Source organism: Stylophora pistillata, chromosome 3 (genome assembly GCF_964205215.1).
Source record: "Stylophora pistillata chromosome 3, jaStyPist1.2, whole genome shotgun sequence".
Classification (NCBI taxonomy): domain Eukaryota; kingdom Metazoa; phylum Cnidaria; class Anthozoa; order Scleractinia; family Pocilloporidae; genus Stylophora; species Stylophora pistillata.
In genome coordinates, this window is record NC_142521.1 from 35,959,843 (window position 1) to 35,982,464 (window position 22,622).

General features: G+C 38.6%; 1 protein-coding gene and 1 pseudogene across 2 annotated transcripts in view; both read left to right on the forward strand.

The window, feature by feature from the left end:
• Nucleotides 1–11: 11 nt before the first annotated feature.
• LOC148735859 (uncharacterized) lies at nucleotides 12–16,406 on the forward strand (annotated as a pseudogene). The gene is made up of 9 exons (XR_015998629.1): nucleotides 12–15; nucleotides 1,787–1,933; nucleotides 2,445–2,513; nucleotides 2,761–2,887; nucleotides 2,935–4,185; nucleotides 4,504–4,774; nucleotides 5,552–5,585; nucleotides 12,783–12,887; nucleotides 15,580–16,406. The product of XR_015998629.1 is annotated as an uncharacterized LOC148735859 (transcript).
• Nucleotides 16,407–19,723: 3,317 nt separating this feature from the next.
• LOC111344545 (uncharacterized) overlaps nucleotides 19,724–22,622 on the forward strand; it is a 94,660-nt gene continuing 91,761 nt past the window's right edge. Inside the window, exons 1-2 of the mRNA XM_088753004.1 lie at nucleotides 19,724–19,764; nucleotides 20,748–20,894. Coding sequence (XP_088609130.1) covers nucleotides 19,724–19,764; nucleotides 20,748–20,894 — 188 coding nt within the window. The remainder of the gene's footprint in view (nucleotides 19,765–20,747; nucleotides 20,895–22,622) is intronic.

A 22,622-nucleotide genomic window follows, 5' to 3' on the forward strand; every position in this document is an offset into this window, starting at 1 on the left:
TATTGTTCGACATGGGTACCCTTAGGGTGTGAGGAAAGACTGGTTAATTTTCGTGGTTTTATATTAGCATCATTTTCCTTTAATTTACAGCAGAATCTGACGGTCTGAACTGTGGAATATATACGTCTTTTGCGTTCGACCAACTGACCGACCTTTGTAATGTTCTTTTTGATGTTTTGCTGTTGTTTGTTTTTTGCTTTGTGTTTTGCCTTTAAATAACCTTTTGGTATTTCATTCCACTAACCGCCCATCCACCCTTTAATTGTCCTCCGCCGAACTTTTCGATGAGTAGGCATCAAGAGTCACCTTAACATCTTCTCCTCTTTACTGCTGTGCTTTTAATTCTATCAAATTTTGAGGCGAGGAAACAAACAAAAAAGGCAAATAAGAAAGAGACAGTCAAAAGATTGTAAGCAGTCTCTGGGATAGGGACGAATAAATGGAGGTCCTGTCTCCTGCAGGGTTGGGGCAGGAGACGCTAATTTCCCACACACGAGATTACTGTGTGATGAATGCCCTCCCCTGGGGTGGGATGGTTGGTCTATAGGGCCCACGGTAATTAGCGCAAGCTGTTGCGGTGTCCCTGCCGGTCGGCGAAGCTAATAAATAAAATAAAACCTCTCGACCTTTGTCCCCCTTTTTTTTCGCTCGTGCGCCACTAAAGAATATCCCAAACATTTATTACATACCTTGTACACAGAGTAGCAGCTGTTGTCTCAAGCTCTCCACGGTCTTCTCTGATTTCTGCATTTGTGCAAGTCGTTGGTTGAGGGTTTGGTGCTCTCGCATGAAATTTTGTCTTTGTTTTTCAACTTACGCCATTCTCGCCTTTACCATGTTCTCAATCTGTTTTCGTTGGACCGCTGCTCCAGCTTCTATCTGTTCACGGAGTCTCTTTGTTTCCTCCTCCTGTTTTTCCCGCAGTATTTTCATCTCTTTACCAAACAGGAAAAAGTTTAGGTCAAACAGCCATAAGGGAATCATGATGAAGAATATAATGGCTTTTACCCTGGTTCCCCTTTGTGCAAAAATCATCAAATGTCTCAGTCACTCAGAATGAATTTCTGGTGTAAAAACAAAAATAGTTAAAAAAAGTCGTTTAGCAAAATATTCACTCCACGTGTGGGTTGGTATTTATTTCTGACTGAATCATTCAAATCGTGAGGCTACCCGTTGGGCCTAATTTTGCTAGTGTCCAGGCTGACCGCGTCGTAACGAACTTTTGACTGCACAGGTTTTGATGGACGTGCATTCTAATGGCGTTGAAATGGCGGTCAATTTGAGATTTTCGCTGGGCTGGTTGCTCGACAACCCAACTTTTGTGGGATTTGTTTTGATGAACCTCAAGGGCAACCATTTGGCTTTCGTGCTGCCAAGTTAATGTTCTTTTTTATGCTTTTACCACTGAACTGCGGGAGACTCCTGTGACTGGTGGACTATTTAGCCACTGGCTCTGAGGGAAGGGGAAGTACATGCACTTAATAATTTGTTTGTGCAAAGAAGATCCAAACTCTTCCCTTTTATTTGCCTCGTTGTACCGAAAAGGGATGCAGCCCTTTGATTATATCCTCCCGGAAAACTGCTACCACTTTTGTATTTCTACCAAACAGTAAAACTCTATATCCTTAATAATCTCCCATTGATGAGACAGGAAAGACAGGCGGGGTGTTCTAGTGAAACACAGAGCAGCTTTTATATCTCACTTCCCTCCTGAGAAGGACCTCGTTACGTGATAATTACTTACTCATTGCATTTATTCAGTCTCTAATCTCATTTTCTTCCTCAGGTCTGTTTGCAGCAGCCCATGACATGAAAATGGAGTGGCTCTTTGTCAAAGGAGTCTGTGATTTTGCTCGTGGCAGTGGATCTACAAACAATTCGTGGAAGACTTTTGCCTGTGTTATGGCGGCTTCTGTGGTATCCAACATGTTGAGTAACTCCCCTGTGTTTGGAGACTGGCCTCACTACGGCGGGTGCGTATTTTTTTCTTTGTTTATGTATGTAACAACTTTGGCTGTGTCTTTCAAACAATGTTACAATACAATTTTATTTTCACTTTTAGGAGAAAGCTACTTAGAGTTAATGATAAGGTTACAATTATTGATATGGCTTGAATCTATGAAAGCGGCTTAGAGTTCCCTTTTAGTTAAAGCTGCCATGAAGTTGCAATATAGTTTGCTTAATATTAATTAATTTTCTACTTTTTGGTTTGTTTTATGTTCTTTAATTTTGATTTGATTTTTGCTTTGTTTTATTTTGACCTAAGTTTCATTTTTTGGATCATGAACGAGGTAGCCACACTTCATGGGCTCTCAGAGATTGTTGAATCAAACTCGCTGGCAATCTATTACTCTCTTTTAATCACATGTAATGAGTTAAAGAAAAATTCTTTTATAGAATCCTTTTTTTCTATCTCCCCTTGCTGAATAACTTTTTGTCGTCAGATTTTCTTCAAAGCGAGATGAACCCAACAGAGGAGGAACGTTCAGCGGCCAAACGCATTAAGATTGAAGGTAATTTTCAAACTGCGCCGTATAAATTTAAATTTAATAATAATAATAATAATTTAATAATTTCTTGTTGTATGGAAACAATTTTGCTAATAAAATAAAAAAACTTTTTGCAAAAAAACTACCTTGCATTGGTTAATCAGAGAGAATTCACAGTTCTTGGAGGAGGCTTTTGATGTTGTTGTTCAAAGAAAGAAGAAAAACATGGGCGCATTTTATTTTGTTTGGTTTTTTTTTTCTTTGCCAACAGTTTCTGCGGCGGACTTTTTGAAATGGTGTCAGAATCAGCTGAGAGAGTATTACAACACCATGTGTCAGGTGAAAATAACACCATGGGACCCAGAAAACACGATACACATTGATGACATTTATATGCAGTTAACACTTTTCCGAGACCACAGAAAACCTGATGGAATTACGAAAGAAACGCCGTATATGTCCTAGTGTCAGATCTTACCAAGGAATTATGTGCTCCTGCGCAATGTCGGATAAGACCGCATAATCGCGATGAAATAGAGGTCAACTCGCCGCAAGTCGATGACACTAATCTTGATCACATGATGAGATGGCTCGACTTGGTGCATTCTTTGGGAAGGCCAGAGTTTCAAAAAATTTCGGGAAACGATGGAGACGATTTACCTCCTGTGGTGCTTGTGGGTACACATGCTGATGGTGTGAGCGATCCTTGCAAAGAAATGGAATCCGTGAAGGGAACCATTTGCAGCGTGGCTCTTCAGGCAACCCTAAACCATATTTCAAAAGAATCATTCTTTATAGATAACACAAATCCAAATAGGAAAGACGACCCACAGATCGTTTTTTTGCGTGTGAAAATATTGGATCTGGCTAAAAGAATGCCGCATATCAACAAGATAATCCCTATGCAGTGGCTCCGTGTGGAGCAAAAAGTCGACAAAATGGTAAGCAGAGATAAGCCAATATATTATGTTGGTAAAAAAAGTTTTAAAAAAGACATTGCTGGGGGAATTTGTCAATTTGATGACCCGAATGACGTTGAAGAACTGCTGTACTTTTTACAAGCTCGTGGAAGTGTTATCTACCAAGATCTCCCTGAAAATCCGGATGGTTTGGTCGTGCTGGATCCGCAGTGGTTAATTAAAGTACTTTATGAAATAGTAACGGTGAGTCCAGAATGGAAGAACGATCCTGTCTTTCAGAAAGATTTCAAAGATCTTGGAAAAAAGGGACTGCTTTCGCAGAAGTTGCTGGATCGAGCGTTTAAATACCTTGGACTGGAAGATATTAAGAATTCTCTGATTCGTATCATGGAAAGCTTTGATGTTATTTGCAACTCTGAGAACTGCAAAGGTGAAGAATACCCTTTTTTTGTTCCATGTATGTTGGAATCGTCGAAGAAGAATACAAGAGCCACGAACATATGCAATGGCCCTTTGCCTGTATTTCTCACATTTAATACCAACTATGTTCCAAGCGGGCTGTTTTGCAGACTGGTAGTACATTTTTGGAAATGGGCCTCTCGGTTATGTGGCACCCGTCTACCCCCCTCGTTGTTTACAAAAGCCGCCCGATTTAATGTCAGCAAGGAGTACCAGCTCACTGTAGAGTGTCACAAAACCGTGATCCAGTTGATAATCTGGACATCGCGAGACTCGGATGTAAAGGAAGAGAAACGAATTTGCGAAGAATTATTGAGGTAAGTCCCAGTCATACCTGGTATTATTTCGTTTCATTCTGTTTTTTTTTTTTTTTTTTTTTTTTTTTTCCTTTAAGTAATTGCTGAAATATTGCCATGTTGTTGTAATCAAAGGGAAACTTTATGCCCTCTTTAGTTTACTTGACTTTTTTAAAAATCGTTCTGATCCTTGTGACAGTATTTTTAGATCTAGGACCGTTTTGGGCGTCACTCTTTTGGTGAGGCGGGATACCTTCTGGTAAGTGTACGTTACAATGAATCAGACTTCCGTTTTTCGCGTTGTTGATGTCCTTGTTGCCATTTTTTGTTCTTTTTCAGTCATCTGGAGCGTTGCAGAACTAAGCTAAGCGTCACCTGTCCTTGACTACGATCGGTTACGATGAAATTGTTTGTGAAATGCCAGTTGTGTGAACTTTGTCCAGATAATTGTTGTGAGGGAACCAGCATTTGCATGTTGCACAAAAAGGAAGGCTGCTCTCATTTTGACTGTGGCGACTACATCCTGTTAAGAAGCTTTGGCCTGAGTTGTGAACACTCTGTTGATGCTGTTTCTGACTATCCTGCAGAAAAGCTGGCTCCTTGGGTACAGGTGAGAAAAAAAAAACTTAATTCAATTTACGTAAATTGTATGAGGAGAATTTGAAAATCATGTTTGGCGGGTAGCTCTGTCGCACGCTCCATTTTCGTAGGATGTTTTTCACCGGTTCGAATCCCATCAAAACCTGAATTTGCTCAGGCTTAACCTTTTAGATATGTCTCTTTAGCCGGAATGATCTCTCTATAATTTAGGTAACAAGATGATAAAAAGGTACAACAAGAAACAAACATTCAAATGAAAAGAAAACGAAGATAGAGGAATTTAAACTTATTTTCTTTCTACCAAACACAGGATTCGCCGTATATTTTTTAGGCAGTTTTTCTAAATGAATGCGATGGTTCAAGAAAAATGCTTACTCCTCTCTATCATTTTCATGCCGTATCGCGTTTTGCAAATATTGAATCAGCTACCTGTGGGTTGCAGCGCTTTAAATGACGACATTTGAGGGAGCTACATTTTTGTACACTTAAAGAAGTATTTGAAATTTATTGTTTTCCAAAATCATCTAGCTACCTTTGGATTTTAGTTACAATGGCTCTTTCGTTTCCTGAGAGAGAGAGGAATATTTTCATTCATATATTTATTGACCACAGGGCCCCATTTCAACCACCTATTTGCTGAACTGGGCTACCCTGTCTAAATATTCTTAATAAATAAGTAAATAAATAAATAAATGAATAAAGAAATAAATAAGTAAATATATTTATTCATATTTATTAACTGCTTACTGCACGAGTAATGTTGCCTCTATCTTCTTTTGTCCTTTAGGCTTTGGAATCCATTGAATGCAAGAAGCATATTAGTGAGTTATTTTTCATCAGAGATACATTTTTCGATCAATAGCTAAGTCAATATCAATGAATAAAGGCTGATAGTTTCTAAAGAAACTGTTTGGGGCTGCGTCGGTGGGGGTAACGAAATAATTTGAATATATCAACAAAGTTGAAATGGTAAATTGGCCATCGTTACGATTATAAAAGCTGACGTTTCGAGCGTCACCCCTTCGTCGGAGCGAATATCCGACGAAGGGCTAACGCTCGAAACGTCAGCTTTTATAATCGTAACGATGGCCAATTTACCATTTCAACTTTGTGGATATATTCAAATTATTAAGTCAATGTCAGTTTGCTAAAAAGCAAATGGCCCGCCTCATGTAGTACAATGCAAAGATAATGGAAGTGCTGTTATGAAGTAATGGATTTCGATTGTCACCAACCGCTTCGTTTTGGGAAAGCACTGCATGACATCTCAAAAGGGGAACAAAAGGCGTGGTCCAGCTCCTTGTTTCTCTGCGACAGTTACTTATTGATTTAAAACTGGTATCATGACGAGCTTTGCTCAAGAAAAAAATTCTCAGCAGGCATCGTAAACTGATGCCGGGGTTTGGGGAAGAAGGCGTTGGGTGGATGTCATCACATTAATTACACCACAATGTAATTATACAGATTAGCGTCCACGAATCCACGAGAGATACGCGATTGCGTGCGAGTTAATGCGGGGTCATCTGTTGGCGATGAAAATCAAAATCATGAAATGAAATGAAGTTTGTTGTGAGCGTAATGGTCATAAAATACTGCGTTTTCTCTGTTTCTGCCTGTTTCCTTATAACGACATTTTTAATCACGTAGTCTTTCAAAGATCCTTCCTTTTCACAGAAGAGGCAATACCGGCGAGGCGCCGTATTCGAAAAGCCTCTCTTTCGATTATTTAGGTATGATTCTTTCGCTTGGTTTGCCATAAAACAGTAACAAAAGATATCGCAATTTTCATGTGCCGTACGACCTGAATAACAACCGTATCGAATTTCCAGTATTGCGTCACTTGGTGGATCGATCAGTGTTCACGCTTTGCGATCGTAGTACACGATGTTATTGTTTTGGTACAAAACCTGTGGCGGTCGCACGATTTGGCCTCGTATCCTGGTTAAATTCTTACCAATATTATAATATTAAACCTCGACGAGATTTTTCATGTCGAAATGTCGAAAAGCATCATGTTTTCGATTTCGAAACCATTCGAAATGAAGTCATAGAGGCAGTCGGATTTTCGACGTGCGGCTTTCCACCGGCTAACTTAACCACGCAGAGTCTTTGCAGGATTACAAGTGCCACACTTGACCCTTGCAAGCATTGGTATCTACTTTTGAAAGAGGTATGTGACGTTCCTTTGCGTAAATATTTCATATGCGATGTATTTAAGATATTTCCCGACGAAATCCAAGTGTGGCGACACGGGAACTTCAGCCGGCCAACTCATCGTTCGAAGTAGTGGGGTTAGCCAGGATTCCCGACCTCGTTCACGTTGTGTTCACGTTCTGTCTAATAGCTGGTCTATCTTCTTCGTAATAAACAATCCCCGACGAACTTATTAAATCTTCGGGATTTATGACTATCGTAAATCTGGTGAACTCCGCCACGCTAGACTTTGAGCCCGAAGGCGCGAAAAATTTATCTTTTGGCGCCAAACTCAGTCACGACTCCGAAGAGCTCGCTTCCTAACTTACCGAAAGATCAGCTAGAGTAAATTCCCTTGGAGTGGAACTGAAGAAGCTTCGAACACAGATTTCTCATCTCGAATCAGCATGGAGTCAATTTTACAGACCCTTTTTTCCACCTCAATGTTCGTACCTTGAGGTGGCTTGAGTGCCTCAATGACCAATTGCAATACAATGCCTTTAAATAATTCAGCTTCAGTTGGTGGGCTGTATTTTCTGCAAGGTAGAGGCCAGACTAACACGGACTTTGTCATTGTAGTTATTGTTATGATTATTATCATTATCATTACTATTAATGATTTTGTTATTGTTATCATTATCTTTATGATTGTGATTGAATCATTTTCAAAATGAAATAGGCTGCTCAATGAGGATGGCATGCTGAGGCAAGTAGATTTTCATTTATTTACCCCCCCCCCCTCCCCCCAAGTAGAAATTCAAGTGTTTCTGATAGTTTTTCTCTTCAATAGATTGTTAGAATGCAGAAGATTTTCTAAGACACATTGTTCAGAGGGCTTGTCTTCAGTAGTTGTTTTCTGATTCAAAACCACCTGCCTAGTTCTGTTTCTCTTGGGTAGTTAGTCCATGGACTGTTGTTATCTGATGGCAGAACTAACAGGTGGATCTGTTTCTCTTGGGTAGTCAGTCCATTATGGGCTGTTGTTATCTGATGGCAGAACCACCAATCTGTTCTGTTTCTCTTGGGTAGTCAGTCTATGGACTGTTGTTATCTGATGGCAGAACCAGTCCCTATTTTTTTTTTTCAGCTCTATGCTGTCAGTCTTTTATGGACAGTTATTTTTATCTGATGGCAGTTTTAGCTTGCTCTTTTTGTTTTGAAAAATGTGTTGCTTATGCTGTTTGTCACGTATCATCTGTTATTAGTCGGAGGCACTTTGGTCAATCAATGCTATCATTGTCTTCATTATTATTATAATTGTTAATTCAGCTGCTACTCTTCTCTCTTTGCCACAGGGCCCACTACAGACAGCACTAGCTTAATGAAGTCCCAAAACCTTTCACAATGAGCCAACTCAAGAATTACAGTCCTGAACAGTTTTTGGGGTTTTCCTGGCTTTTCTTGAGGTTATTTTGTCTCAGTTTCAATTACTTGGATACTCATTCAGCTAGACTAACAATAACACCATTTTGTTCATAGATAAACATTGAAATAATCATAATAGTAATATAAATGATAATAATAATGATTTGTTATTGTTATCATTATCATTATCTTTATGATTGTGATCATCATTTTCAAATTGAGATAGGCTGCTCAGTGAGGATGGCATGCTGAGGCAAGTAGATTTTCATTTAATTCCTCCCCCCTCCCCCCAAATAGAAATTCAAGTGTTTCTGATAGTTTGTCTCTTCAATAGATTGTTAGAATGCAGAAGATTTTCTAAGACACATTGTACAGAGGTCTTAATTAGTTGTTTTCTGATTCAAAACCACCTGCCTAGTTCTGTTTCTCTTGGGTAGTTAGTCCATGGACTGTTGTTATCTGATGGCAGAACTAACAGGTGGATCTGTTTCTCTTGGGTAGTCAGTCCATTATGGGCTGTTGTTATCTGATGGCAGAACCACCGATCTCTTCTGTTTCTCTTGGGTGGTCAGTCTATGGACTGTTGTTATCTGATGGCAGAACCAGTCCCTATTTTTTTTCAGCTCTATGCTGTCAGTCTTTTATGGACAGTTATTTTTATCTGATGGCAGTTTTAGCTTGCTCTTTTTGTTTTGAAAAGTGTGTTGCTTATGCTGTTTGTCACATATCATCTGTTATTAGTCATAGGGTGACTTTGGTCAATCAATGCTATCATTGTCCTTAGTATTATTATTATTAATTCAGCTGCTACTCTTCTCTCTTTGACACAGGGCCCACTACAGACAGCACTAGCTTAATGAAGTCCCAAAACCTTTCACAATGAGCCAACTCAAGAATTGCAGTCCTGAACAGTTTTTGGGGTTTTTGTGTCTTTTCTTAATTTGTTTTTGCCCCAGTTTCAATCACTTGGATACTCATTCAGCTAGACTAACAATAACACTATTTTGTTCATAGATAAACATTGAAATAATCATAATAGTAATATGAATGATAATAATAATGATTAGATTAATGGAAATAATCATAGGAATTATAACCATCAGGATAATGAACATTATTTCTCTAACTATTGTAAATATTTTTATCATTATTATTATTATTATCATTATTATTGTTATCATTGTTATTATTATTATTATTATTATCATTATTATCATTATTATTGTTATCAATGTTATTATTATTTCCATCATGAATTATGAGAGATGCTTGGAAAAAAATGATCTATAGTTCCCTCCAACTCATTATTCTTTCAGTTAAGTGAATTAAGACTTTGTGAATAGTTACTGCTTTATTCTGTCATTCCTGATGACCATAGAAATGGTGAAAGTCCACAGATATTATCCCTCTAAGAGTTTCTCCAGGTGTTTTTTTTTCCTCTCAATTTGGTTACAACAGAATGAAGGGCATCAGAGTATAGTGCGCCCAGCTAGACATGAATTGCATTAATATTACAGGGTCATTTTGCTGTATTCAGGGTTTAATCTTAGCCTTCTACAGACAAGTTTGCTCCTCTAAATGCAAAACACATTTTACAAACTTACAAAACTGCCAAGAAACAGCTACTAAATTTATGGAAACATGACGAACAAGTCAACTAGACTGTGTACTACACATCGTTGAAATCAAAGTATCACTTTAGGAACATAAAATCGCAAGGTCAGTTTCCCATTTTTAGTGCCTGAGAAAAGATCAGGCCACCAGATTACTTCAAATTCCCTGGTTGCTTGTCCATCTCAATTGCCAACAACCATTTTAGTTTACTGGGTGAGAATCGTGCTTGATTTCTTGCCCCATGCTCTTTAATTGGCCGCCTGTAAAGCTTGTTGAGAGTTTAACAGCTGCTACTTGCAGCAACCTCCATATTCCCCCGATAGCTTTTCTTAACTCTAATGGTACAGAACTTTGATGACTCAGACCAGAAATAACATCATTCACTCTACCATCCCTGTAATAAAAAACTTTGGATTTTTCTCTCCATACAGGGGGCCGCAAATGTATTTTTACCCTCGCACGTTTATAAAAGCATTCGGCATGCCTGCTAACAAAGCTTGGATGTATGTTTCAGGAACTTAGTATCTTTCAACTCGACACCATTTGCCTGAAACCAAAATAATAATTACGAAAGTTAAGAGATTATTTACTTCTGGAGTGAAATGTACCAAATGATTTGCCCTTTCAAACATAAACCTGAGTTATCAGGTTTTGTCAATCACAAAATTACACGCCGGGTTATTAGTATTCCTTGGGGACCTTCCTATATTATCATAAATATCTAAGACAAGCAGGTCATTTAGCTGGGTAATCTATGTTAAAAAACCGCGCTGTACAGCACTTAGAATTATTTTCCTTACTCATTTTTCTCACACTGCAACTTCGCGTACAACGCAATTATTACTACGCAGTCATATCTGGTGTCCAATTGGGAGAAGAGCTTATTTTTGTTTTAGAGGTGAATTGCGATGTCTTGTATGTCCCCTATTTCGTCGAAGAAAAGCTCGAACAAATACTGAAAGTAATGAGTAAGTCACTATGAACAACTAGTGCAAAGTGACAGCACTATCGAGCGAAACTGAGAACTGTTCTTTAACGATTTTTAACATGAACCACCAATTCTTACTATTTTTAATTTCTGCGTTTTAATAGACTTTGACATGTTCTTGAGAAGATATTAAATAGGTTAGCGCTGTTGTTCCCTTCTAAATTATTTTGGTGGAAGCGCCTCAGAAGACACTGGTTTAACTAAAACCATTTTGGGCGACGTTACATTTTGACTGCACAACCCGCAATTAAATTTAATTTTAACAGCTATTCGAGTGTGTGAAGAACGGAAAAGAGCAAAATTACATACCATCGGCCTTTCGATGCATGGAAGAATTAAAACTTTTTACAATTCCACTTATCCATTGCTTGTAACAGATAGACCTTGTCCTTATTCTTGCGGGAGGCCGTAGGATCTGTTGTCCATTGTAGAACTTGGCAAACTTAGCGCACTCTGCCTCGAGCGCAACAATGTGATCTTTCGATTCTCTATCTCACTAGCGCAGTTGTGTTGAACATGGACGAATAATACATCGCAGCGTGTCTTGTAGATAGCTAGAGATGCCATGCATGTTTAGGATAAGCGCTGAATATGGACGAGCGTTAAAGCCGCCACTGAAAAAGCACAATCGACCGTTTTTCATTGTAAGGATCAGGTCTTTCACACAGCTGTCAGAATTAAAGAGAGGAAGAACGTCGATCTCGCTCACCTAAGTAGCGAAGTACACCACGAGCGGCGAAGATGATCAAACACCTGGAAGATCACCGTGGTGTCCCTCTACTCTTTGGTATCATAACCAAGAGCGAGCCCTTTCGACTTGTCACTAAGTTTTACGGTTTATAAAACAAAGGCCCCGCTCTACACAAAGCCTTAAAGAATGAAACACTAGAAAAGCTTACTTAGCTTGGAATTATAAAAATTTCCTTTCTTAAAAATCGAAGATTTTCATGGTTTCCGTAACTTCGTATTTTTCCAAATTTCCTCTTTTACATGTTATGCTGTTTTGCATTTTCTTCAGCGTATAATTTAGTTCAGCGTCGATCATTTATCATCCTTAGAAGAAAATATTCTGATCTTTACGTTTAACTATAAAACTGCTTTGGCTTACATTGTGCGCATAAAAGGAGCGTTAAATTAAACGAGTTGATTCCACGCGAGGGTTTTACCTGGAAAAATGCCTGCACACGAGAGACACCGACATTACCGCGTGTCCCTTTCTGGAAAACATTCGTGTTATGACAAGAAAGGTCAGCTTAAGGGTTTTGGGTTACCCAAACTATGCAATTTTGACGCCGAAAAGTGCCAAAAAGTAATTACAAAAACTTAATCCGCAACACCTTGAACGTGCTGTGGGCGCGAACTGAGATCTTCTCTTACAGTTAATAATTGCCAGGCGGAACTCAGATCCGGCTTAGCCTAATTTGCATAAATTTTTTTGGTGGGCAAAGCTCGTCATGTTACTCTTACATGTACTGTTGCAAATGTCCTTTTTAACGGTTCTTTCTTTCTACACTTGCTATACATTTTAACAGAAAGAACGTTTCTTTTTTTTTTTTTATAGTCATTTAAATGGTAGTTCACCTAGTGAGAGAAGACTTGTATTAAAATAAATTTGATGCACTTGTAATACATGTACCTAATCTACTAATTTCTCGGCCAGCCCCCGGCCTGTCAATTTACCAGTGTACAAACTCTGCTCTAACCAAGTCCTCCTTTTGTCACAAGGTTGGCATCGACAAGAGCTGTTCATTAGCCCCTCTGCATTTCGGATCACAGTTACTTTTTTACTGCAACACTCTAAAACTGTACAATAGAAGGCACATGTAGTCAAAGAGAGCGTTTTATTATTATTATACAGGTGGTTCTACTGAACATTTGCTCCGGACGAGTTTGAAGCGCCGGAATGAAGAACCTTCTTCGTGTGAAGCTCCAGGTTGTAAGGAGAGAAAAACTGCTTCGCAAGGTGAAGTAATACTGAGAGAGGGGTTTTGCCTCGTCATTTCTATTAACCGTCTCGTCAACGTTGGATAAGCATCAATCCAACCCAAATTAATGCATAGTTTTCTTACGGAATACATCCTGTCAAAACAAAATTCCTCAAAAGTGAACTGCAGTGAAAGCCGCCTCTGTAGAAAAAAAAGCCTCAACAAGGCCTCAACAGGTTTCAAACTTGTGCCTCCTAGATACTAGTTAGACTAATCAGTCTCTGCTATCAAATGGGCTCCCAAACTACAAGTTGGAAGTGAGTTTAGTTCACAATTTTCATTAATGAAATAAAATGCAGTCACCCGAGGTAAGAGTTATCTCAATAATATCTGCCTTACCTGAGTTGCACAAGTATCGAGCGCTTTTGTCCTTTGTTATGAAATGAAAGGTCATTTTGTCAACATGAGTTTCTCCGAGGAATAAGATCTATCATCATATGACCCGTCTGGCCCCGCTCGCGCATTTCAGTAGAAGACCATACTGAAAGCTGACTTGAGTAGGGCCGGATAGGTTCACGTGAGCCAGTCCGCAACAAGCCGTCCGGCTTTCATGTTGCTTTGTTGCGAAAATTTAAAGAAAACGGAATTGAGAGAAAACAGTTGCGTTTTTCAAGGAATCGAAAGTTTCTGGTTCTGACGGGAAAAAGTTAAGGAATGTTATCTTTCCAGTAATCTTTTTTGTGTTCGAGTGGGTGCTTGTGCCCCTCTACCGCGTCTTAGTTAAGTTAAAATTTCAATACTTAGTAGGCATATGATAAAATGCTCATTGACTGTGCTAAATGACCGGCATTCTGACATTTTGCTCAAATTTAAGGAATCGAAGAAACCGTGGACATTCTCCGCGTTGAAAAGTACTTTGAAAAAGATGCATGGTTGTCGGTTCTTAAATCAACAAAGAAGATCCGCGTAGACTTTGTTTGCTCTGTTTACGCAAAAATGATAAACGACAAATTGAGGATAGCCTTGCTTGTGACAGGTGTCTGCTTTGGACTCATTTTGTATGCGCGTCATTAAATAGTCGACCAAAGAACAGAAACTGGTTCAGCAAATCTTGCAGAATTAATACTCATAACAATTTACACGCGATTATTAGTTTCAGTCTACTCCTACTTCTAATATTTCTCGATTGCCAATGAAAGTAATGACATCTGGGATTTTCCATACGCTGCGTTTTCCATATGCAGTGCACAAATGGGCGCTGCCCATGCGTCAGTCGAGTAGAGTAGCTACAGATATATTGATATATTGATATATTGATATATTGATATATTGATATATTGATATATTGATTTCATTGTAAGAAAACTTAAGATATATTTTTAATTATTAAAAACTAGATCATTGGATAATGCAATTCAAGACTTTTTATTGGCTTAGCCATTATGGTATATCAGCCAATCTACCATAATCTACAAATATGGTAAGCGTACGTGTCAGCTTAAAATCAAAAGGGAGCTAAAAATTTAATAAAATTTAATAATTTAATTTAACGTTTTTAATAAAACAATTATTCCACTCGCGCTTGTTGGATATGAGATGATTATAGCCAACTCGGCGCTACGCGCCTTGTTGGCTATCTATCATCTCATATCCAACGCGTGCTCGTGGAATAATTGTTAATTAGTACTAATTAATTTTTTTGGAAACGTTTTCATATTCCACAATGATAGAAGTTTTTGTGGCGTTAGTTGCCTTTAAATCTTATTTGAAATCATTTCATAATTTTTCATGGAACTAACTGTAAATCATCTTGTGACACAAGAGTTAGAGTTGTGGTCTTTAAAAATCTGTTGGATGGCTTTGTACTTCTTATTCGACATATCATAGTTTGAATATGACCGGTTCCACTCCCTTAGATTTGAGAATAGTATCGTACTGCCGCTCATTTAGTGATTTGAAAACTGTGACCGACAGTCGACCTAAAAAATCCAAGTGTCACAAACCAGGGTTTCGTTCTCTGAGCCTTGCGTAAGGCAAGCGTTGGACTTGCGATCTTTAAATCTTTCCTGGATCGCTTTTGGCAGTTCTTAATCGACATATGATAGTTTGAACTGGATGGGTTTCTTTGATTCCTTAAATTTGAGCAAAATATCAGACTGCCGGTCAATTAGTGATTTGAAAACCTTGAACGGCTGCCGGTCATTTAGCCACAACGTTATTCGTTTTGCCGTGAGTTATTCTGTAATGTCGCCTGACGTTTTGCTTTAAGTAAATTGATTTTGATTTGACTTGCATTTATGGGCAACCGTGAAGTAATGAATTTTCCCACAGAATGTCAGTTTCAGTGCCACTGGCGAAAACGAAACACGAAAATTGAAGTAAAATTTGGTTTTTTTAGAGCGCCGCGAAAACGAAAATTGAAGTCGAAATTGAATTTTTTACAGCGCCGCGAAAAGCGAAAAACGAAAATGAAATTTAATTTTTGTTTTCTACGAAATTGAAAAACGGTTGGCGCTAAGGTACACGCATCGTTCACGCATTGGGTTCGGCCCTCCCACCGAGTCAGTAAGTTCATACCACTTTCATGTGTGAAGATGTTACGGGTTTGAGCGAAAGCTCACCTGGTATTTCATTGGTGTTTATACAATAAATCACCATTCGCCATAGATGCTCGCTAATTGCCCTACAGCACCCCTTTTCTAATTTTTTCTTCCCCAACATTATCCTCAGGCTTGCGATTTAAGGCTGGTGAACCATCTAAAGACGAGTTAGAAGCTTTGTCCCGGAAACTTGGCAACAAGTGGGAGAATCTAGCACGACGACTGGGATTCGACTCAGATGGCGAAATAGATGCTTTCAAAGAAGAAAAGGGGTTGGAAAATAAGGCTTTCAGTATGTTAAAGGAATGGAACCAAAAGGAAGGCTCCAAAGGCACTTATGTAGTTTTGGGCAAAGCCTTGTGTCATAAGTTTGTGGGATGCACAAAACTAGCTGAAGAGTTTTGTTGCGATAAGATTGAAGGGAATGGCTCTCATTAGTCTTCTATTGCAAAAATGGAGTTTTTTCATCGTCACTTCATCTACGTTATAACGTTTGTCTTTCATCAATCTGGTACCCTAGCTATTGAGCATCCGTGTCAACAAGCATTGGTGCTTAGAAAGTCACTCATTTTTCTTTCCGTTGAAGACAGGGAAAAACATTGCCTCAAAGAATACATGTACTCTTATTTTTTTTAATTGAAGAATCGTTGTTTTAATGACTAAAATTGGCGTAAGAATTCAGTCAGATGTTCAGAACATGCTAAGAACAATCACGGCCTAAAGCGTCTTAATTTCCTCCCCCCCCCCCCCCCCCATCCCTCACACCCTGACACTAGGGTACATTTTCTCTTCATATTCCTCTACGTATTTCCTGTGGAACTAACAAAGAGAATATGTTAAACAATCAAAAACTTTTAAAGTTGGTGATCGTCTCTTTCATTCGCGTGACCTTAATTTTTCATTCAGGAGTGATACTAGAAGGAGAATATAGATGCTGGCACTGTTTGGGTCAGAGGATTAATCGTTTGTGGCGAGCGGAAACGGCTTATGGAGGTTTCACCCCATTGCATGGTCATTCCTTACAGCCTTGGCGATCAAGTTCTCCCCCAGAATGAAATATGCTCGTCCACTCCTTTACCAGTTGGCCCCCACCGGTACCTTTGATCAGTTCACCTCAAATGTTTCGAGCCGTTTCCTCACGGCAGAATACATTCTTTTTCAGTCGAAACCATAACATATTTCGATTAAAATGCGATTTTACAACACTTTTGCACACAGGATAATACGTGGGTGCGCGTAGATATGGAATTTACGAGTGAGTGCAAATAAAATTATTTATAGTTCGATCGATCAGCGCGTAAACTGCTTGTTACAACTCACGCGTTCGCGATTTTAATCAGTAAAGAAGTTTACAATTAAGTAAATGAAGTGTGCGTTTCTAATGGTTGTGTAACTTAACAATCAGATCGGTAAAAAAGAGCTCATGCTCATTTGACCAGTCAGACACATGGCCAAATCTAGTTTATCATCTATCATGAGCTGTAATCGTTTAGTCACATTACACCGCCTTACACGTGATCCTCTGAATGTCTACAGAGTACACCAAAACCTTAAAAATAACTTTTATTTTTACGTTTTGGTCTTTGTTCGGCATCCTCACTGATTTCGGTGGATGAGAGCTCAAATAACTGCTTTTTAAATTGTCCTTGAAGGTCAGTATCACTTTTCTTTTATCCATTTTTCTATTTTGTTGTATTTGCCTTCCTTGTCAGGGTTTAGCAAGTTTTATTTTCGATATGGAGAGTAACATTGCCTCTGACTTCATCATCTCCCTATGGTTTAAAGTGACCAACGACGATTGCTTTCTTTCCCTGACAAAATTCGTTCGTTGATTCACATGTTGACCAAAAAAGTAGTCTTTTTTTTATACATACGATACTAAGAAAAGAAAATTGAAACTCAATGGACTAATTTTCTTGTAAAATAAATCAAATTGTTTCACTTGAAAGTGTCTGAAAGATAACTCTGTTGCTATTGACACAGCAAGGTTTTGCATTACAAGGTTGTACCACCATCGAAGGAACAGACTCGACTATTGAAGTAATTATAATTAAGCTCAACTCTGAGTTTGGAATCAAGACTTCCCAGTGTTAAGAAGTATTTCAATAGAAGAACCTGCTGAGACTTTACAAAACCATATACCGTCATTAACAATGTTCTTATTTCACTCTGAATATGGAATTATGACGTAACAGTGCGCGGAGGTGGACCTCGGCGCACCGATCCTCGATCAAGTCTCTGCGAATGCGCAGCCTTGACACCATGGGTAGAAAACTCAGTCTTCTCCATTACCTTAGGATAAGATATATACTGTTAGAAAGCCTCTTCTGAAAAAAAGAGGTTTCTTCAAAAGCAAATTGTGCAGTTACAGGAGGCGTATCATCCCAACAACGATAATTACTTATAAGTAATTAAAGTTTGCTGATTGGCTAATTTTGTATTTGTTAGTTCATTCCAGATTTTTTTGTTGTTGTTCCAAAAAGGTTTTAACTGTGTTCCAGTTAAGTGTCGCGGAGGAACAAACTTTTCTATATTGCACAAAAATGAGAATTTCTCTCATTTTGACTGTGGCGACTACGGCAAGTTTTGTTTATGGCAGATATGTCAATAACATTGGAGACATTTTAAAGCTAAATTAGCTTCCTGTGGAGGAAAGAAGGGGTTTTAATTCGCTGAAGTTGACCTTTAAAGCGATTTATTTTAAACAGTGGCCAACATATCTGAACTTACAACGATTCCCTATACGAAGGAAGCTGCGCTCATCAGACTGTTTTAGACTACAGGTTCCTTTAGAATTTTTTCGGCCGAGGTAAGGAAAATCACACACGTGTTAAATTAATCTCTGCTCTGCATTTGTCTAACCTCTACAGCGACACTGATTTGATCAAAGAGCTTTCCAGTCAAGGTTAGGACTCAGTATTCAAATATCGGTAGTTTAAACCACTTGTGATGGCATGTTCCGTCGGTCCCAAACGCTATGTGGCTATGTAAACTTTTTCTATTTGGTTTTGTTTTCTTAAAGATATTTTAACTGATGGACAACATGTTTAGTTACAGTACTTATTTTTACAAGGTGGAAAGAGGAAGTCACCAAGCGGACAAGGACAAAATTAGCATACGGGGGAAGTGGGAGGAAGAGGAGGAGGAAGCCTTTGAAGGTCAATTGATTGAGAGCGCGATTAACGGAATTAATTTTACTGACAATCTCTACAGTTTAATACTTATCAACATCAATATAGCAGCAAAGTGTGCTGCTTTTATCTCTGAGTCACTGCCCCATTCTCCAAATTCGCGTGAGCTCGACCTGTCCTTCAACCCTTTACACAGTAAGTAAGTAAGTAAGTAAGTAAGTAAGGACTTTATTTATAGAGGGGGACACGTAACAGCTGAAAAGCTGACAAACCTGTGGCCCTCTAACTAGATTATACAGCATTACAAAAAACTGATAAATAAATAAATATATAAATAATTACAAAATTCTATGATAGAAATAGCAGGATATATTAAAAATATTCAGAAAGATAAAATTAATTTATAAAAAATTAAAATTAGATAATGTGCTATTGCTTAATATTGTTTCAAAGTTGTCCAGGTTTTTATATGAGCTTATAAAATGCTTTTTCATAGCTGTTTTGAATAGTTTTAAAATAGGCTTATTTTTGATATCATGGGGAAGGCTGTTCCATAACTTAACTGCGTCAACACTGAATGCCTTGCCACCATCGTTATTTCTTAGGTATTTGGGACACACTAAATTTAAATTGCCATGTCTAGTAGACCTATTGTGTACAGAACTGTTCGTCTTAAGCAAGTCTCTGATGTAAATCGGAACATCGCCTTTAAGGCTCTTAAAAATCATTGTACACTTATTTAGTTTGATTTCATCAAAAAAAGGCAACCAGCCTAGTTTACTAAAGTTTACAACACTTCTAGAATAAGAGTCCACTCCAAGAATTACTCGGGCAGCCCTTTTCTGTAACCTTAGGAGACAGTGGAGTTCTTTAACGTCGCAGATATTCCAAACCATGCTCCCGTACATAAGGAGTCATTTGGCTGAGAATCTTCATCACGTGCCACAGTTGACGGAATTAGTGTTGTGGGATGTACAAATGGGAGAAAAGGAATGTACGGTAATTGCTGCCTCATTAAAGTACTTAAACAAGTTAGAAGAACTGAATATACACGACAATGCCCTGGGTCACGGGATTATTGAACTGGCCAAGAGCCTGAACAATGTACCCAATCTGACCAACCTGGGCCTGAAGAATACAAATATGGGTGAAGATGAAGCATCAGCACTGGCCCTTGCACTAAAGTATGTACCAGTGCTAACATCTCTTAATCTAGTTTCCAATCCACTTGGCCGCAGGGTTAGGGATCTGGTCAAACATCTCAGCAGTGTTCCTGAGCTGGCGCAACTGCACCTGGAAGGTGTTCAGATGACAAGGACAGAATTTAAAGAGTTGTTATGTATCTAATTTTTGTTTAAATGCTCTTCAGCAGAGCTTTTGATAATGGATCCAATAACTTGCTTTGGACTCAATTAATCAGATTATTTTTCGTGAGAAAGAATACAGTCTTCAGGAACAGTCACTGTTTTCAGAATTTTCTTTTTCAATTTTACGACGTTAGGAGCCAATATTATAGATGGAGACCGTAACCAACCCACATTAAGTACTTTTATGGCTCATGCGTAGCTTGTTCAAAGATGATTTGAAGAAAAAAAAATAACGAAGATTAAATTTAGTGACTTCCAAATGACTTGATATTTCCTGATTACACAATAATTAAAAACTTCGGGAGGTCATTCGATTGACCTTTGCTTTGCTTGTGTAGTTACGCCTTACTCGACAGAGACAAAAAAAAGATGAGTAGTGAGAATTTTTCTCTGACTAAACTCCTATGCTCAATTTTCAAATTTTGAAATTGTTCGGCTTCTGTTGTTACTGTGGAATGCTTTTATTTGGGTTTGGTTATTTAACGAGAAAGGATTGTTCAACCCATACGTGCTTCGAATTCGATGAAGTTGTTCCCTACATTCTGTGCGGGCATTCATTCACTTTTGCAATAAGGGAGCGTGAACCCCCAAAAAATAAGTGAGCAAACGAAAGGGATTTTTTCCTTTTTTAAAATCCGAATTGGTTTTTTTTTAAATTCAAAGTCGCGTTGATTCTATTGCCATATCTTCACCTCTTAAAGGTTTGTAGCGATGATAGGAAATGATTCACCAAAAGTTGAGGGTGTAATGATTGTCATCTTTAACGAAACTGACACGGTGTTATAATTTACTGGGTTCAGAAACGAGCCAGATGATGAGGATGAGGATGATGAGGATAATGATGACGTTGACGGTGATGAGCAGAAGGAGGAGGATAACGATGATGAGGATGATGACTGTGACAAGAACTATGATGACGATGATGATGATGATGATGATGAACAGGAGTAGGAAGATAATGATGACGGTGATGGTGATGATAATCATGTTAAGTGAGCGCTTGGAAGAAAAGTTTCCATGGCAACTGATTTGGCGAGTAATGAGCAGAGTAGTATTTAGAATAACTTGGCTGTTCTTAAGTCGTGTATTGTGGAAGCGAGCTAACAAAGGTTTAATCTGAGAGACAAGCAAATCAGAATACAGTGTAAACAATGTTCTGTTTGGAGATTGTCAATATGATATAATTTGGTCACTCTTCTGTCTGTTTGGCTTTTTAACTGTTCAACTTAACTGTGAGTTTTTTCAGGTCAATCAGAACGAAAAGGGAATCTCTCAGGTCATTAGTTTGAAAAACGGAGAATTGATCCTTGAAGGAAAATCGCGTAGAGTACTCTGTACTAGACTTTCCCTTTTTGTAGACGATCTAAATGGGGAGAGCTGCAACATTGGAGAGAACTACCTCTCCTTCTCAGACTCCATTTTCATTCTTCCCATGCTTCGATCTTCTTCAATAACTGATACCCCGACACAAGCTTTAACGCCAACTGACAAAAATGATTTTTCTTCAAAAGAAAAGCAGACTTTAAGAGAAAAGAGCGGGAGAGTTATTTTTTTTGAGCTTAGATCAGTTCACAGGCAGCGTTGTGTAGTCAAATAGGCTTCGTTTTATTCCTTACATTGTTGATGCGTGACTGAACTGAAAATTGTTGCAAAATCGTTCGTGATCATAAGAGTGAAAGTCGTTACACAGTGTTACAGGCTTAAATGCTTGTTTTAGCAAGTAACAATTTACCTTAGCTTATTTTGATAAATGTTTTCAACAGTGTACTCTTACTTTTGTTGATTTATTAAAAAACATTGCCTCAATTGCCAAAGAAGGTTCAGCTGATATGAGAGTGTTTGAGAAAGACAATAAATACGACCTTTGTCCTTGTTGCTCGGACCCTAAATCACATTTATTAAAATTATTTGTTGAAATTATTGTACAGCTGAATGCGTCGCGCGCTGAGGAATATTTGTGCCCAGATTTTGAATTCAAGAGACTATTGCTCGACATGGGTACCCTTAGGGTGTGAGGAAAGACTGGTTAATTTTCGTGGTTTTATATTTGCATAATTTTCCTTTAATTTACAGCAGAATCTGACGGTCTGAACTGTGGAATATATACGTCTTTTGCGTTCGACCAACTGACCGACCTTAGTAATGTTCTTTTTGATGTTTTCCTGTTGTTTGTTATTTGCTTTGTGTTTTGCCTTTAAATAACCTTTTGGTATTTCATTCCACTACCCGCCCATCCACCCTTTAATTCTCCTCCGCTGAACTTTTCGATGAGTAGGCATCAAGAGTCACCTTAGCATCCTCTCCTCTTTACTGCTGTGCTTTTAATTCTATCAAATTTTGAGGCGAGGAAACAAACGAACAAGGCAAATAAGAGAGAGACAGTCAAAAGATTGTAAGCAGTCTCTCGGATAGGGACGAAAAAATGGAGGTCCCGTCTCCTGCAGGGTTGGGGGTAAGAGACGCTAATTTCCCACACACGAGATTACTGTGTGATGGATGCCCTCCCCTGGGGTGTGATGGTTGGTTTATAGGACCCACAGTAATTGGCGCAAGCTATTGCGGTGTCCCTGCCGGTCGGCGAAGCTAATAAATAAAATAAAACCTCTCGACCTTTGTCCTCCTTTTTGTCGCTCGTGCGCCACTAAAGAATATCCCAAACATTTATTACATCCCTT